Source organism: Solanum tuberosum, unplaced genomic scaffold, assembly GCF_000226075.1.
Source record: "Solanum tuberosum cultivar DM 1-3 516 R44 unplaced genomic scaffold, SolTub_3.0 scf00266, whole genome shotgun sequence".
Lineage (NCBI taxonomy): Eukaryota > Viridiplantae > Streptophyta > Magnoliopsida > Solanales > Solanaceae > Solanum > Solanum tuberosum.
In genome coordinates this window covers 795,618-813,055 of record NW_006239201.1, presented here as the reverse complement: position 1 = coordinate 813,055, position 17,438 = coordinate 795,618, and the positions used below count along the sequence as shown (strand labels likewise).

At 32.1% G+C, this 17,438-nt stretch overlaps 2 protein-coding genes across 2 annotated transcripts; both read right to left on the bottom strand.

Moving 5' to 3' along the window:
- Window positions 1-12,897: 12,897 nt before the first annotated feature.
- Window positions 12,898-15,509, bottom strand: LOC107062881 (LRR receptor-like serine/threonine-protein kinase FLS2). The gene is made up of 2 exons (XM_015314066.1): window positions 14,525-15,509; window positions 12,898-14,453 (listed from the first exon to the last, which is right to left on the bottom strand). Exons 1-2 carry the CDS (start codon window positions 14,670-14,672, stop codon window positions 12,898-12,900), a joined length of 1,704 nt encoding a protein of 567 aa, XP_015169552.1. The 5' UTR covers window positions 14,673-15,509.
- On the bottom strand, window positions 14,673-15,429 carry LOC107062880 (LRR receptor-like serine/threonine-protein kinase EFR). The gene is made up of 2 exons (XM_015314065.1): window positions 14,776-15,429; window positions 14,673-14,708 (listed from the first exon to the last, which is right to left on the bottom strand). Exons 1-2 carry the CDS (start codon window positions 15,427-15,429, stop codon window positions 14,673-14,675), a joined length of 690 nt encoding a protein of 229 aa, XP_015169551.1.
- Window positions 15,510-17,438: the final 1,929 nt, after the last annotated feature.

The window sequence follows — 17,438 nt, the reverse complement described above, 5'->3', positions numbered from 1 at the left end:
TTGAATTTTTTAGAACCTTAAGATTAAGTAACAGATATCGGCAAGTAAACAAACACAATAAAGCAAAGAGGGAGAGAGATTTGGGCCCAAATCTGATTTTTCTGTCCGCCTGGGCCAGTATTTGGGCTCATTTTCGTTTTGGGGCTTTGACCAATTTGAATCACATGTACTTGTCCTAAACTAACACAATAATAGCAATTAAAAGGACAAGGGCTTAGGCCCAAAACAACAAAATACAGTCCTTTTATACAAAGAGTGTGTCTTTGGCCCAATCTTTTCAATTCTCCTCCGCTTTCACGTTTTTCCACCTTCGAGACATGTTCGTCGACTTTTATAGGCCGGTTGACTTGATAAAGGAATTTGAGCCTGTATGGCTCTCTCGAAATGCAAGGGAACGGAGTGAGTTCATGGCTAACTCGAGCAGATTTCACATGCATACAAAATGTGAATATTGTAAGAATCAATTCGAGCCGTTAAAATACTATTACTGATAATCAATACATAAATTTAGTATTCCCACAAAAGGAGTAAATGAACTCATAATAAAAAAAAAAGGGGGGGGAAAGAAGCATGTAGGAGGAATGAACCTAGCATGCTGACAGAGGAAACAACCGAAAATATCAAAGAATGACTACTTTATTGTTCACATTATAATACAACTCACACATATTATAATTAAAACTAACATTTAAACAAATTATGCACCAACCAGTGGGCAGATAGGTACAATCCCCTTTCTTCAAATGATATTAAAGAGTATCCTAATCTCATAGTAAAATAAAATTAGACTAATTTAATTAACCAACAATAGTTCAAACTGTGCACTAGAAAACAAAAATTACTACATCATTTCCCACAATAGAAATTAGATAAGGGTCAATTTCTCTCCACAGTTAATAGGGCAATCCGCGAGTTCAACTTAACAGAGAAGGCAAGCATTTACTAATTTAGAGGAGAGAACTTTTACAGATTACGTCAAAACTTGGAGTCTCACATATTATACAAGTGAACAAGAGCATAACATCAAGAAATGATTTGAAACTCATGCGTATCAGATTCAAATATACAATACCCACCAAGATATAGAAATAAATATAAAGATATATTATAAGAACACTTTAATGAACCATCAGTAACATAAATTGATTGATTTTAAGGCTCCTACACCTAAATGAAACCGAGAAATAACAAACACTTTGCCAAACCAAACCAAAATTGAAAGTTAGACTTACATGAAAGCTATAGAGAATCACAAATTACAAAGACGTTTCCTATCCTAAAATAGACGCAGAGATAAAAAAATAAAAAAAAAAGTTAATGACCGAAACTTCCAGATTTTTGCCTTTTAAACATCATTTAAACAAATCAGACTATATTCAAAATAAAAAAAAAAAACCAACAAAATCTCAGCCACATCTTTGAGCTAAGGCAGTGAGTAATGAAGGACTCAAAAGGGTACGCAAAGGGAAATTTCCTTCAAAACCGGACGTAAACAGATTCATACCATGTTTTTAAAGACCACTACTCCAACAAAAAAAAAAAAAAACAACTTATATTCATAAGCAACCCAATATACAACAGTCTACATATTTTGACACTTTCTAAGCATATAACGGAGACATAAACACTCTTTCATCGACAATAAAAACAGAGCATTATCATAACCATCCAATGTAACAAGCTGAGACTCGAGGCGAGCATAATTATCACGAATTTGAAAAGAATGCAAACAGAGAAACGGTTTTAACAGTAAGCATTAAATCGTTTTGAAAATGAAGTCTTCACTACCATTTCGGGAAAAGATAAAATGAACACTAAAGACAACATTTAGCTTTACATGCTTCAAATAAGACTAACTAGAAAAACTACGCAGAACACAATTCAAGCCAAAATCCCTTCTGAATCTGAATAAATAAAAGAGTTGGTGGTCGTATACCTTTCGAGGAGCAGCGAAACCGAGAACCACGAGCAGAAGAACAACAACTTCAATACCACGACGAGATTCCGGCGAGCTTTGCAGGCGGCGAGCACAAGAATCAAATTTCTCGCCGATTCTTGCCTGAATCTCGCTACTGATCTTATATATGTATTCTTATATATATATATATATATATATTTTATTTATTTTCAACAACTAAAAATAAATTCCCCCCTTGACCGTGAATAAGGGCAGCCTTTATAGAACGAAATTAGGGTAGAGATTGGGGGGGAAACGGGCAGAAACGAGGCCCCAAAGAAATTCAAACTCCAAACCTTTCACCAATCCGGCTAGACAACCTCTTTCTGAAATTTTCGCCCTATTCCGAAAGAGGAAAGGGGAGAAAACGCGTGCTACTTTTACTGCCCTGTTGGTACGAATTTGAAAGGGACCTGAAGAAGAAGAAGACAACAAAATCGTACTGCTCCTACGCTGTCCGTGTATTGACGCCGTGAGCTGCTGGAAATAGCGTCGTTTCGAGCTTTGTTGGTGTCGTTTCGAGTTGCTGCTCACGCCGTGAACTTGTTCTGCTTTGTTGACGTTGTCCTTCTGTTTTCACGTCATTTCTGGGTCTCTTTTGGAATTGAGAAGGTGGGTCGGGTTGATGTTGCTGTAATGTGCTTTGGATTTGCTGATGAAACTATCTAACTAGACATACAGTACTATCATATATACTAATATTATCTCTACTTTCAAACAATTACATATAATACCATTTTAAATATTTTTTATCATATATTTTTAAAATATAATTAGATACACATCTCCCTTAAAATTAGAATTAGTTAATTATCCTTATATTTAAATATCAATCCATTAACATTAGTTTCTTTCACACTCATCAAGAGTCCCATTCTGCCAATCTCCTTAGGCAACAAGATCTCTCCTCCCCCACCCCCACCTACTCCACGAGCAAAAAGGTTAGCATCGTCACCGATTCCAATGGTCGTACAGCAAAAAAGCCAGCAAGATCGGAGAAAAGTTGAGCATATCCATCAATTGGAGGGTTCTCAATTTACCCGATATATCTAAAACTGAAGAAAACGGTAGAGAACATCAAACTTGAAACTTTGAAATTGAGCATTTGTATTAAATTCTCAAATTGTCCACTTTATCCAACAAGATTTGACGTTTTCTAAAGTTGATTTGGAGGCTCCAAACAATGTTGAAACCAAATGAAAATGTATAAAATATAATCAACTAGTTAATGTCTGCTTCACATAAAACTTAAGCAAGTCCCATATAGGAGAATACTAAGGCGACAATAGCACTGAGGAAACCGAAGAAGGAAGCCACTTCATAGCCACTGAAAGTAGACATTTTTTCGATTGAATATCAGCTACATAGAAAAATATTTTAAATACACAAAATGAAGATCAGATACATTTAATCATTAAGTACATATTGATATCCCTCACTACAGTGATGATCAGGTTGAGTGATCCATCGATCCAACACCCGATTGTGAACAAAAGTAAAAAGTACGAAGTACGAGAGATACATAAAATAATTTATATAAGATACATAGAAGAAGAGTTTAGATACATAGAATGAACATATTAGATACATCTAATCATTAAAGTTATATATCATATACATAGAAGAACAATTCAGATACATAGTCAAATACACAAAAAAAATTGATTTTTTGAAATTTTCTTAAGTTTTTAAACGCATGATTTTCTCCTTAATTTATTTAAATACACTTAATTATATATATCTAATTAATATGTATCCGATATATATGTATCTAAATGCGCCAGATACATGTATTCAAGGTGCGAATTGTGGTAGAATTGGTAAAATTGTAAACTCATGGGAAAAGGGGTAATTAGCTTCTAAACTAGAGTGATTTGTGTTGTTTACTCCTTATTTTTTGTGTGTTGAATTATTGAAATTATGGGCTGGAATGTATTAGGAAATTGGCATAAAATTTGGGCTGCTGAAATTAGTGTTGGGTTGCAAAATAAAAGCCCAAAATTGGTTTGTTTACTCGGTTTAGAGGATTTGGTTAATAACTAAATAAGATGAATTAATATAAATTAATTAATGAGCTTCTTAATCTTAATAAAATAAAAAAAAATCAACTTGAATATAAAAATAAGCAATTTCAATGACATATTCATAATTTAAACTAAACTAAACTAATAAAGTATTTAATTTTAAACAAAATGAAATCTTTTTGAGATAGCTTTCAAATATCTATAAAATATATTAGTAACATATGTAAAGATATAAAACACGTTTATTTTAAAAAATATTATAAAAAGTGTGTAAAATTCTTTAAAATATCTTAAAACATATTTTGAATATATATATTTTTTTATATAAAATTAATTATTTCAAATTGTTTGAAATTAAAGAAGCTCAAAAATTAATTCCTATCGTGGAGGTCCAAAATTGGGTGTCAACACAGGTTACTAGTAGCTATCCACAGTTTCTTTGTATATATTATCAACAAATTTTATCATTTTCTGTTTGTAAGGTTGACCTTCTTTATATTAAAGACACTTGTCACTTTAGTATTTTGAGAAATTACTAAATTTAAAAATTATTATTGCTTGTAAATATTTGAAGTCTTATAATCTATCTTTCACTTAAATATGAAACAAACTATCTGATAACTATGAAATTGTATTTATTATCAAAGTTTAAAAGAAATATTAATATATAGATTTGCGTAGTTTATGACAATTTAGATATATACAAATGTTTTGAACAATGTTCATAATACAATTTCTGTCCTAATTTTTTCTAAGTGAAAAAGATTTCCTACTATATTTTTTATTTGATTTGTAATTACTGTTTTATAGATTGATTAGTGTATTGTTGACAAAGATCAGCAATTATAACGGGATACTTAAGGTTAGTACATAGTTACTTTTGCATATTTCAAAGTAATTTAGACTTTCTTTGTTGCTTCTTGTGTATTAAGTTGTTGCTGCTTAATGTTTTAACTTAATAGGTTACAATATATAAGTACTGAAAACTACAACAAATAATTTGTCAATCATAGTTTATAATTATAATAGTTCTCAAAAATTGAATACAACACAACATTGAATGCAATTATTGTAGAAATTAGAATTCAATATAAGTTGATACACTGTAATGGCTTATTTATTTGTACTTAGTTAGAGATACATAGAGGTGTTGTCATTTTTTAATGTATTTCTATTCTATTATATAGAAATGTGAAGAGGAGGACGACCACCACAATAAAAGTTGTACAAAAAGCTATATTAATTGCACATTAAAGTACTGTACTTATCATTACGTGTCAATTGGAGGTTGAATGGTCACTCCAAGTGGCTTTTATTGCACCACAAACCGACATAATTCTACAATTAAATATTTTGTCATTTGACACATATCTTCATTCTACTATATTCTAGAAATTACCCTCTCACTTAATTTCATCACTTCAGGTATGCTCCTTTAATCTCTTTTTCCCTTCGTCTTCGGTATAAATCTTGTAATGAGAACTTTTAAATTGTTATTGAATATTTTTAATAATTTGTGGTTAAAACTAAAGGATAAGTGTTTGAGTGGGAATAAAATTGAGACGAAGTAGCAAGCTCGAGATTGGATTCAATGTGTTCGAATTTGACTTATATTAGGTGGTTTTACGAATTAATAAGAAAATCAGACTTGAAATATAATTGTGTTTCCATGGTTTGAGATGAAACTGTGTGCTACTGCTTGCCGAGTATTGTGCCGATTAAAGCAAACGTTCATATTGATTCATGAGGGAGGAGCTACTTCAGTTTATGTGTTTTCATTTATTTATAAATAAAAATTGACCAGTTAAAGGTCAATTATTGATGTATAACCCTTGGAAACTTTGATTTTGTTTTTAGGTATTAGTCAGATGAAAATATAATTCTCTTTGGTTGTTAAATATTTTGACGTGCAATTTTTATTCAGTGTGTTTCATTGTAATTCAATAATTTAATTGGTGTTGTGATAATTTGATTGCCAAGGACTATATAATACTTGAATATTTGGTGTTGAGAATTCGAATTCGTTACGTACACAAAAAATCAAAGTGTCTTCAACCTTTCTTGATTTTCTTCAGCTACTTGTTGATATAGCTTTGAGTTACACCTTCTTTTGGGTAAGAGTTGTAATTATTCTTAATTATTTTTATTATTTTTATTTTATGTTCCCACAAGTTTATGACTGTGCTTTAGTGTCTTTGAAATGTTTCAGGCAAAATGTTGTGCATTTGATTAATTACTTTACACTGATATATTGTTCCTCCATTCATTGAAAAATCACACGATATATTATGTGCTTACTGTTTTATTTTCTTTGTTTGATTTCACATATAAAATGTGAAGTAGTCTGTGACCAAAGAAGATATTTTCAATGATACAAATTATTGGATCCGTTATGAAGCTCCAGATGTCTAGAGGTATGCAAGGTTCTTATATATTCATATATTGATGAAGCGAAAGAAAATGTGTTGGTTGGGAATCATAGGATGAACATCTTGGTTTTGGATCTACCCAGGTTAAAGAAATGTTGGACCATTTTAAAGGTTTGCTTGCAAGTGAAACTGTAGCAATGAAGAGTGAGTAGGTCATTGTATAAGTCAAGCCTGAGGTGTGTGATCTCTATCTTTGAAATTTTCACCAGTTCATGGTTAGTTTCACTATACCCTGAACTAAAAGAAAAGAATTTCAGCTAGATCATAAGTCTCTTCACACATCCGCTATACCTAAGTTTCTATAACAACATGGAAGTTGTTTGTCTTACTAACTTTTGTGATGACAATTAATTACCTAGGATTGGAAATTCCAACTCTGTTCCTTCTGTCAATGAAGAAGTCTTAGGTCAAAAATGAAGAATGGATGGTTCGTATTAATGCAAAAATCTTGGTAATTTTTTTTTTTTTGTTGAGTTCATAATTTTCAGGTTAACTTCAACCCTGTCAGTGTCAATTCAATCAAGAAAACACTTGCAGCTATATGCAAAAAGGAGCAACATGAAGTTAGTCAAAGTGAGTGGAGGTGATATCAAACATGCAATTAATTTTCTGCATTATCTTTGTCTTAAACCACATATAATGCCTATTCTATAGTCAAAAGAAAAACTGGATAATGTTAGCTGTTTGAATGATGTGTTCTGTTTGTCATTTGACTGGATAACGTTAGTTGTTTAGATGATGTGTAAATGAAAAAGATAAAACTCCCTCTCTATTTTATGCATTAGGCAAATTTCTGCACAACAAAAGAGAGTGAGCACACTAGCATCTGGTACATCTGACTAAACTTCATTCTCAAGTTACATTGAGTTGCAAGTGCTTCCAAAACTTAGTAACACTGTGTTTTTGTACGTCTTCTGTAGTACTGATAAATTGCTCCACTTTTGCAAGTAATGCTTCCTCATGAAAGATGCATACCTTAGCATCTATGTGATCTAATCATGCAATATTGAGTTGTTATTTATGATCCACATATCCAACACTGTATGTTCAAAGAGTTTTTCAATTGCTAAATGTGGTTTCATTACTTGTAGACAGGGGTGGAGCTATAGTGTTAAATGGGGGTTCGGATGAACCCACTAACTTTTACGTAGTTCCTATATACGTACTAAAAAATCATATACAAATATATTTAAATATTGTGTGCAAACTCACATCAAACTATGGTGGGTGGCATAGTGCTAAGCGTGGGCAGCTTTGATTCTTTGGATGGGGTTCAAGCCCCACTGGCAACTATTCCTTTTTTTCGGATTTTTTTGTTTTGGATTAAAAATGTGCTTTGTGCTTATCTTTTATCCTCCTTTAATTCAATTTTTCCTATATAGATTTTTCTAAATTCTTTTTCAAACAAAAACAGAAAATTGATAATTGAAAATAATAAAAAAGTAGTGTCAATACTTCAAAACAACATCTGACTATTAATTTCAAAATAGATAATTGTAAGTAACAAAAATATAGTGTCGTACTCTACAACATCTCACTATTGATTTCTTTTGAAGCATTCAATAAAATGTTAAACCCATTTATTTTTTTTAAATTTAGGGTTCTAATTTTTACTACCTACTTCATTGCTACTGCTTGTTGTCAAAGTGCGGACCTCTGCCCTGGTAAGTACTATTTACTCTTCTCAGTTCCTCCTCGGCTCCCTTTTCTCTATTTTTTTTTTTATTTGTCTTTACATTGTATAACAATTTATTCAAAGATCTTATTTTTAATCTTTGATTTTACGACTGTTCCACGTATTAATAATTGTATTATATTAATTAAAGTTATTGTTTGCTTCTCGAAACTTCAACTTTCAAGCAAGAGTGGCTCAAGGGTCAAGCAAGTAAAACCTTCCCTTTAGGTCCCAACAATATCAATGATGAATTTGATAATTTTAATTTTACTTAAAATAATATTGAGATTATAGAAAAAAATGTTCAAAAGTTATACTAAAATATAGCACTTATCTACCTTTTACCAAATAATATTTTAGAACTTTGAAATAAATAACTCAAATCTTCATATTAATAAATGAAGTATTTGAAAGTGTACCAAATGATGCATCATTTCTGTTTTCAAAACATAACAACTTGTCGAGTGCAATTTTTTTAATGATATGCTTATATGTTTGTGGTTATATATATATATATATATATTTGTAATTTAACGATTGTTATATTAGACTAATATGTTGTTCTGTTTTAAAATTTAGAACCCACAAACATTAAATTCTGGCTCTGCCTCTGTAGACACTGTTCAAATAAAAATGTTAAGCAAATTTCCTATGACGTAATAATGAACATTGTTTAATAATGAATTCTATGAGCATTATTGATTATCGTATTCTCTTTCTTCATCCTCAATCGAATCATTGTTCGCGACCCAGGATTCTATTTTATCATCAATTCAATCTCCGTTTTTTCTTTTTCTTAAAAATGAATAGATCTATGCCATAGGTATGAACTTACACGTTATATGTGAGATATTTTCTATTACAAAGCTACAAATCATCTTTGACCACATTATCCTATGCCTTTTTAGTTAGAGTAACATATGATAGTTATCTGTCAAGTGAATGAAAGTGAATAATTGAGAGCACTATCTTTGGCAAAACTCCAATACAGGCTCATTTTCTTGTAGATAGTGACACATTCCTTCTAAAGGATTTACTTTAGATTTCATATCTAAAATTTGAGATGGCTTAGAGGTGATTTTGAGTTGATCAAAAATGAATAATAGATGTATATTTCATGTATGGTTAAATTATTTTTTAGTTTTTTGAGTGTATCATAATGTGTGGTCAGTGTTTAGCTCATGTATAGATAAACTAATTATGTTATTGTGTATATTTGAAATTAGCCTAAAAAATATTTCAGAATAATAGTGTTGGGCCCGTGCTTAGCACGGACACTGTCTATCTAGTTTGTAATAGATACATGTTGGTTGTTGGTTTGTTAAAAATTATTTAATAAAATTTTACACATTAAGACAATCATAAACTGGTCAAGCAACATCAAATAAATATAATACACGATAGAAATGATAATACTTTTTTTATTGAGATTAATTTTTAATTTTTATTATTTGACAGTGGTAGCAACTTTTCTTTTCGGAGAATGAGTACTGTTGTATTCTTTAACAATATCAATGTTGACCACAATTTAAAACATTCTTACAAAGTAGTAAGATTCAAATCTATACTTTAAAAAGTTCCTAGAACAAAGCACTCTAGGGCATAAATATAATTTAATTTCGCACTTGATATTATTTATATTAAATAGATATAAACACTTGATGTAAATAAATATTTACCGCAATAGATATTTTTTTTATGTTAGAAAAATATCTTCATGAATTTTGGTCCACTTGTCATATATAACAACTCTATTAGCTAACACACGTACGCACTAATTAAGAGTTCTCTACCACATATTGAAGAAAATACACTTAGATGCATGTATTTTTGCTACAAGATACACAAAAATAGGGAGAAAGGCGAGTGAGATTCGTATGCATCCCAACTACATAAGATACACACTAGATACATATTGTACTTGTATATATGTATCTGTTATGATTCATATGTATCTTGGATACGAGAAAGATGGGAGAGAGACGAGCGAAATTTGTTATGTATCTCATATACATGAGAATCTATTTTGATACAATGTATCTAGAACAAATTACACAATTTTGACTCCATGTATCTGAGATACATATATTTGAACGTATCTGAAGACACGAAAATCTGATAAAAAGTGTAATATTGCAAACTAGAATAAATTTAAGTAATTAGCTCTTAAAATAATTGGATTTATGTAAGTTCACGACAATTTGTATAGCAGAGTATATGCCTAGCCCGTTTGCACCTTTCTCTTTAAATAAATTTGCAGGCCAGTATATTTGGAGGCTTGATAGTGTTGTTGTGATAATCCAGTGCAATTTAGAGTTTCTCAAGTTGAATTATTTTCATTTGTTTGAAGTATTCTTGTCAAGCTCCTTGGTGCTATGTGCATTCACTTGAGCATGTCTCGTTTTCTTCTGTGATTTTACGCAAGATCGTCTCAACGAGTTTGGGGCCTAAAGCAAAACTTCATAGAGAAGCTCTTATAACATACTCAGTGTAATTCAGTAAATGAGGTCTAGAGAGATAGTATATATGCGGATATTATGAAGTAAGAACATGAACAATGTAAATTTTCAAATACAAAATATATATAATAAGGTAAAAACAATAAAACCTGACAGAAAATTTTGAAAAAATTATATAATGATATCAAAATAGTGTTGCGCTGAATTTGATAGGTTGATATCACGATATTAACATAGTGTTGATTAGTTTTAGTGCTTGAAATTTGAAGAAGACACTAAAAAATAAATTTGATTTTTTTTAGGAACATACAACCAAAAATATTGCAATGTAGAAGGTTTGATTGTTTGAAAGGCTTTAAAATATTCAATTTTGAGAGAATAAAATAGTGAAAGGAGAATAAGAAAATTAAAATATTTGAATAATAATATTGTTCGTGACAATCGTCATATATATGAGGCAACAATAAAGATAGCCACGTAGAAAGATGCTTCAATTAACTAAACCCTATTCAAATTTTCAATTATTGATCCCTATATTGAATGAGGTAAATGATTATTGTTATTTTTTTTCAAAAAATGCTTTTCAACTTCATCAATATATATATATATAACTTGGGGCGAAATTGGGGCCCTAAGCGGCTGCTTTAGTGGCCAGCTTATTGTTGAGACGGCCCTGATTTAACTCATCTGCTTACTATGGAATTTAAGCTGGAGTATTAGAACATATGACCTTCAGTTCCTTTTTTATATGGTTGTTATTGCTTTAAATCATTTCAAAGAATGATTCTTGTGTTTAGGAGATGCCATTTTCATTGAAAGGGAAGCTAAGTTACAGGTCTCGGGAGCCAAGAATTGAGTAATATACATCAAGTATACATAATATACACTGCTGTATACACAGTGATACAGAAACGAAAAATGGGTCAAAGTCCAAGATGATCAACAGTTGAAGGCCCAAAGTCAGTCCATGCGAACAGAGCCTGACTTGTGGTGGGAGCAAAGGAGATGTCCAAAACCCAGGCATGAATAGTTCCACAAGTATTTTTCATGAACCCTGTATCATCTCAAGTATTCATGTTTTGTGTTATTTTCATGTCCACGGGTTGGCAAATAATGGGATTCTCAAAGTTATGTAAATACGAAAAGAAAATCTTGTGTTGAGCATTTTAAATCTCATTTTCAACTTCCATATATCAAGAAATGAGTTGCTTCCAACAACCAAGATGAAATACACTTGTGCGAAATTGGTAACTAAATAACATACAAGAGTACTAGGCTGGTCCGATTCCACCTAGTGCCAACTACTAACAAGCTGGAGCCTCATCTTTTTGAGTGTTGAAAGAGCATCTTTCATGCTAATTCTTGCATCAGGTCTCACTATAGTGCAGTTCAAAGCTAATTCCACGATAGAAAACAAACAATGCATCTTTGCATCGATTTGTTCATCTCCTGGCTGCACCAAATTAGAATCCACCACCTTGTGAATTTCACCCGGAAAGGAATCACTAATCCAACGTTGTATGCTCAAGTCCCCAGTAAATATTTCATCACTTGGTCTTGTTCGTGTGAACGTCTCCATCATCAGGATACCAAAACTATAAACATCACAACCCGTGGATACTACACCATCTTGTCCATACTCTGCAATCATGGTCGAAAATGATCATAAATCAACTTATACCTAGGGGAAGGAATTGTTTTGAGTATTTATATGATTTGAGAACTTTAAAATGTCTTAACATACCCGGAGCAATATATCCAATGGTTGCAATTGTCCTTGTCTGAACAAAAGCCTCCCCTGCACCTAACATTTTTGCAATGCCAAAATCACTTACATGAGCAACCATTTCTTGATCTAGCAAGACATTGCTTGGCTGCAAGTCACAATGCACCACAGGCGTTGAATAGCCATTGTGGAGATAGTCCATTGCAGATGCAACATCTATCATTATATCCAGTCTCTGCAATAAGTTCAAGAACAAGTTGTGAGAGTATAACCATTTGTCAAGTGTCCCGTTGGGCATGTATTCCAACACTAGGGCCTTGAAATCAAGATTGGAGCAGCTGGTGATGACTTTGGTCAGATTTCTGTGGCGAAGGTTGCGGAGTATCTCACATTCCGTGTCAAAACTTTTGAATGCACCCTCCAATTGCACATTGAATACCTTTGCTGCAAAAATGATACCATCCTTAAGTATCCCTTTATAAACCATGCTGAAACTCCCATTACCAAGCAAGTTGGCTTCGTTGAATCCTTCAGTTGCCTGTTCAAGTTCATAATATGAAATTCTTTCATGCCCTTTTACGAGAGACACATCCTTTTGACTTGCATTCTTCTTTGTGTTTCTCAATCTTAACACCACAATTCCAACGTCCCTTTATAAACCCTGCTGAAACTCCCATTACCAAGCAAGTTGGCTTCGTTGAATCCTTCAGTTGCCTGTTCAAGTTCATAATATGAAATTCTTTCATGCCCTTTTACGAGAGACACATCTTTTTGATTTGCACTCTTCTTTGTGTTTCTCAATCTTAACACCACAAATCCAACAGCCAACGTGAAGAGTGATCCAATCCCTAATAGAATATATAAAGCGGTAAGCACTTGTTTTCTTCTTGACTTCTTTGTAGATTTGGTTAGGCATGGTTTTACGTTAAATCGGGAGTCGCCACAAAGTGCATCATTGGACAAGAAAGATTGACTGGTGACATTTGCAAAGGTACTACCAGTGGGAATTTCTCCACTGAATTTATTGAATGAGAAATTCATGTGTTTGAGATACACAAGAGCTTCTATTGACTTTGGAATTTCACCACTAAGATTGTTATACGACAAATCCAAGTATTCCAAGGACAACATTTTGCCAAATGATTCAGGAATAGGCCCCTCTAATCTATTATGTGCTAGAGAAAGATTTATCAATTTATCTAGACTACCTAGAGTACTAGGAATCTTACCAGAAAAATAATTATTCGACAGATCAATGAGTGTTGCTGCCTTTAAGTTTCCGCTCTCTAGTGGAATTTCCCCACTCAATAAATTGGATGAAACATTGAATTCTATGAGATCTTGAAGGCTCCCCAAGCTTGAAGGTAATCTAGAATCCAGCTTGTTGTTAGATAGATAAAGTTCCCTCAAACTGGTCATGTTACCTAAGCATGATGGCACTGAACCAGAAAAATGATTTTTTGACAAGTGTAATGCACCTAAATTCTTTAAACTGCAGATAATATCTGGTATGGATCCTTCTATCTTGTTGTCAAATAAGTAAAGTTGTTGAAGGTTCAACATGCCTTGGACAGTATTTGGAATATGTCCAGTCAACTCATTGTAAGGCAGACTAATCTTTGTCAATCCAGTAAGATTACTAATTTCTTTTGGAATGACACCCTTCAGTTTACAAACTGGTGCGTGAAAAGCTTGCAAGCAGTTTGAGAAATTACCAACAGATGCAGGCAAAACACCATCCAATGGACTATGACCTAACGCGAGTACGCGTAGTTTCCTACAGTTGGTTAATGATGTCAGGAAACTCAATGATGGATCGCTGATAAAATTATTGATCTCCAAGTTCAGAAACTCAAGGTATTCTAAGTTACCAAGTGATTTAGGAATTAGACCTGTGAAACTGTTTTCTGAGAGGTCAAGTAGTTTGAGTTTCGATGAATTAGAGATTGAATCAGAGATAAAACCACTCAGACTATTTCCGCCACAATAAAGTTTTTCTAGGTTGGGTATTCCACGACCGAAATCTGAAGGTAGAGTACCTGAAAGCTTGTTTTGTCCAAAATCTATAATCTGCAGTGCTGATATGTTGAAAATACTTTCAGGGACAGAACCAGTAAACTCAATCCCAGCTAATCCCAATATCTGAAGTTTCTGAAGATTACCTAGCTCCATTGGTATCTCTCCTGTCAATTTTGGGGGAATATATGAGTACAATTATGGCGGAAAAGAGAAAAGGAAGAAAATTTTCTATTACCTTCCAAATGCAGATCTGTAATATATAATCTTGTAAGAGCTGTTAAGTTGGCTAGCTCTCTTGGTAAAGTTCCAATAAACTCATTTTCACCCAATACCAATATTTGAAGCTTTCTGCATTTCTTAAGGTTTTTGTGGAATAACTCCATCTAGGGAGTTGCCTCTGAGGTAAAGTCCTTCCAAGTCTGGAATATCATCACATACAGTTTTTGGAAGCTTTCCAGTAAGATTGTTGCTGCTAAGAACTATCACTTGCATTGTAGTAATGTTAAAAATTGATGGTGGTATATCGCCACTAAGTTGATTATATTGCAGGTCTAGGATAGTCAAGTAACGAAGATCACCGATTTCTCGAGGGATCTCTCCTTCAAGAAAATTTCTCTCCAAGAATAACACTTCCAGCTTTGTTATATTGGAAAGGGAGGATGGAATTTTCCCCGAAAATTGGTTGCTCGAGAGGTACACAAAGCGTAGGTTCAGTAACAAACTTAAAAATGATGGAATGGCTCCGGTGAAGTTATTGCTTGTGACATCAATCAATTTCAACCTCTGCAAATGAGCCAACTCTAGTGGCAAATCTACATGGAAAGCGTTGTAACTTATGTTGAGGGAGACAAGAAATGAGAGGTTTCCAAGGTGTGGAGGAATGGTACCATGAAGTTGCATGCTAGAAATGTCTAAAGCAGTGACTCGATTGTGGCGGGAGCTGCAAGTGATTCCAATCCAGCTGCAAACCGGGGTGGAAGAAGACCAGTTGCTTGCTAAGATATTGTTAGAATGAGAAGAAATGTGTGATTTAAGTGCAAGAAGAGCAGCTTCATCAGTGCTAATATTAGCAAGTGAAGTAGTGTCATGTAGTAGAATGAAAATTACAAGAAAAAAGACTAGAGTGAAACTTCTGCCCATAATTAAGCCAAGATGGTTACTCATTGAGTTAAAACAAGATGTATTTAATGATATCAAATTCAATTCAGTCAACATTTGGAGATGTACTATGTATGGTAGAACAATTTAGTTATATATTGTATTGTTATTCTTTTTTATAACACTAGTTCTGCGCAATGTGCGTTGCACGTGATTTCTAATTCCTAAAAATCAATTTAGGTACTTTGTTTTTTTCCCCTTCTACGAGACCAATTTCGATAAGTAAAACTTTTTAGAGTTATAAATATGAAATTCTATGAAAATATATGAAACGGTCTGAAATATATCCAAACTTTGACCGAAATTGATGTAACAATCCCAAACTTTTTCTCCAACAACCTTATCTGAGACTCCCTCCCTTCATTCAATATATTGACTACTTTCTTCATATGTCATGGAAAGTCTATCTTTGACACTTATCAGTCATCTAATCTGATATAGGTACACCAATAAAAGAATTTTCTTTTAATAAAAAAAAAAAGATTTTTCCCATTGAGAATAAATGTTGGCAAAGTCTAACTGATTTCATATTTATTTTTAAAAGTGAAAGAAAGAAAATGAAATGGTTGAAATGAATGAATAAGTGATAATTGTAGGAAGCTAAACGGAACAAATATTTATAATTTAATTCGTTTTATTGTCTATTCGTTAGTTGATTTCTGGACATTCAAGTTCAATAATAACTTATTAGCCATTAAATATAACTCAAGTCTCATACAAAAGCATATATATGTATGATATGATCTAGAAATCTATATATTTATATAAAGGAGGATCATAAGTCCGCCGATGTGGCATGCCTCATTGATCAGTAAATGAATTTATCTATTTTCTCAAATTTTTAGATTTTCTTTCCAATTTTTAATTTAAAAAAATTGTAAATTACAAAAATATATTAAATATGACAGGTTAATGTAAGTGTCGTTTTTATTACTGCTGTTTAAAAACGTCTTCTACAAATGTTGCCATATTAAAAGTTTAAAAACGTCTTCCACAAACGTTGCCATATTAAAAGTCATATTCAAATTAAATTTCTTACCATTTATTTACACATTTAATATTATTCCAAATCCATAAAAACTACCTCATTTGCTGAAAGCTTATTTTTACTTTACTTTTGCATTACTTTGATCTTCTCCCTCAAGTTTCATTTTTCTTATTAAACATATATATTTTTTCCTACTGCAATTTCCTTCTCAGTTCTCATGTCTTTTTTATTCTTCGTTTGTTCATACTTTTATGTTATTATTTGTATTGATTTCACAAACATACACTAACATATATTTTATTGCTTTTCAGGTTCAATAAGCACCAATTTATGATTCAAAATTGGGATCCAATAAAAACAAAAAAAAATGCGACTACACAAAAAGGTGAGAGGTATTCCAAATATAAATTGCATAAATCCGTATATTTAATTATATGAGAAAATATGTTTCAATTTATATCCAGAATTATTATAAAGTCAGATTAAAAAAAAAACTTTTTCTTGCATAGTATGTCAAAACGTTTTAATTTGTATTATCTTATATTTTTTGTTTAAAATTTCTCTTCTCTTTATTATTTCAAAAAAGTGGATGACACTTTAGAAAAGTGAAATGAAGATGTTTGAATGTAAACTGCATAACTTTATGTATTTAATTATATGAGATATATAGAATGTAAACTACGTAAATTTGTGAATGTAATCACATATAAGGTATTATATTTTATAGATGTAGGGTGTGTTTGGTATGAAGGAAAACATTTTCCGGAAAATGTTTTCCAATTTTCTCATGTTTGGTTGGGCTAAATGTTTTGGAAAATGTTTTCCAAATCAACTCATTTTCCTCAAATTTAAGGAAAATGACTTCCCTTCAAAACTTATGGAAAACATTTTCCATAACTCTCTTCCAACTTCAAACTTGCCCCCAACCACCCCCCTCCAAAAAAAATAATTTTAAATTTGTTTTCAAAAAATATTTCAATTTCAAAATTTCATTTTTTCACCC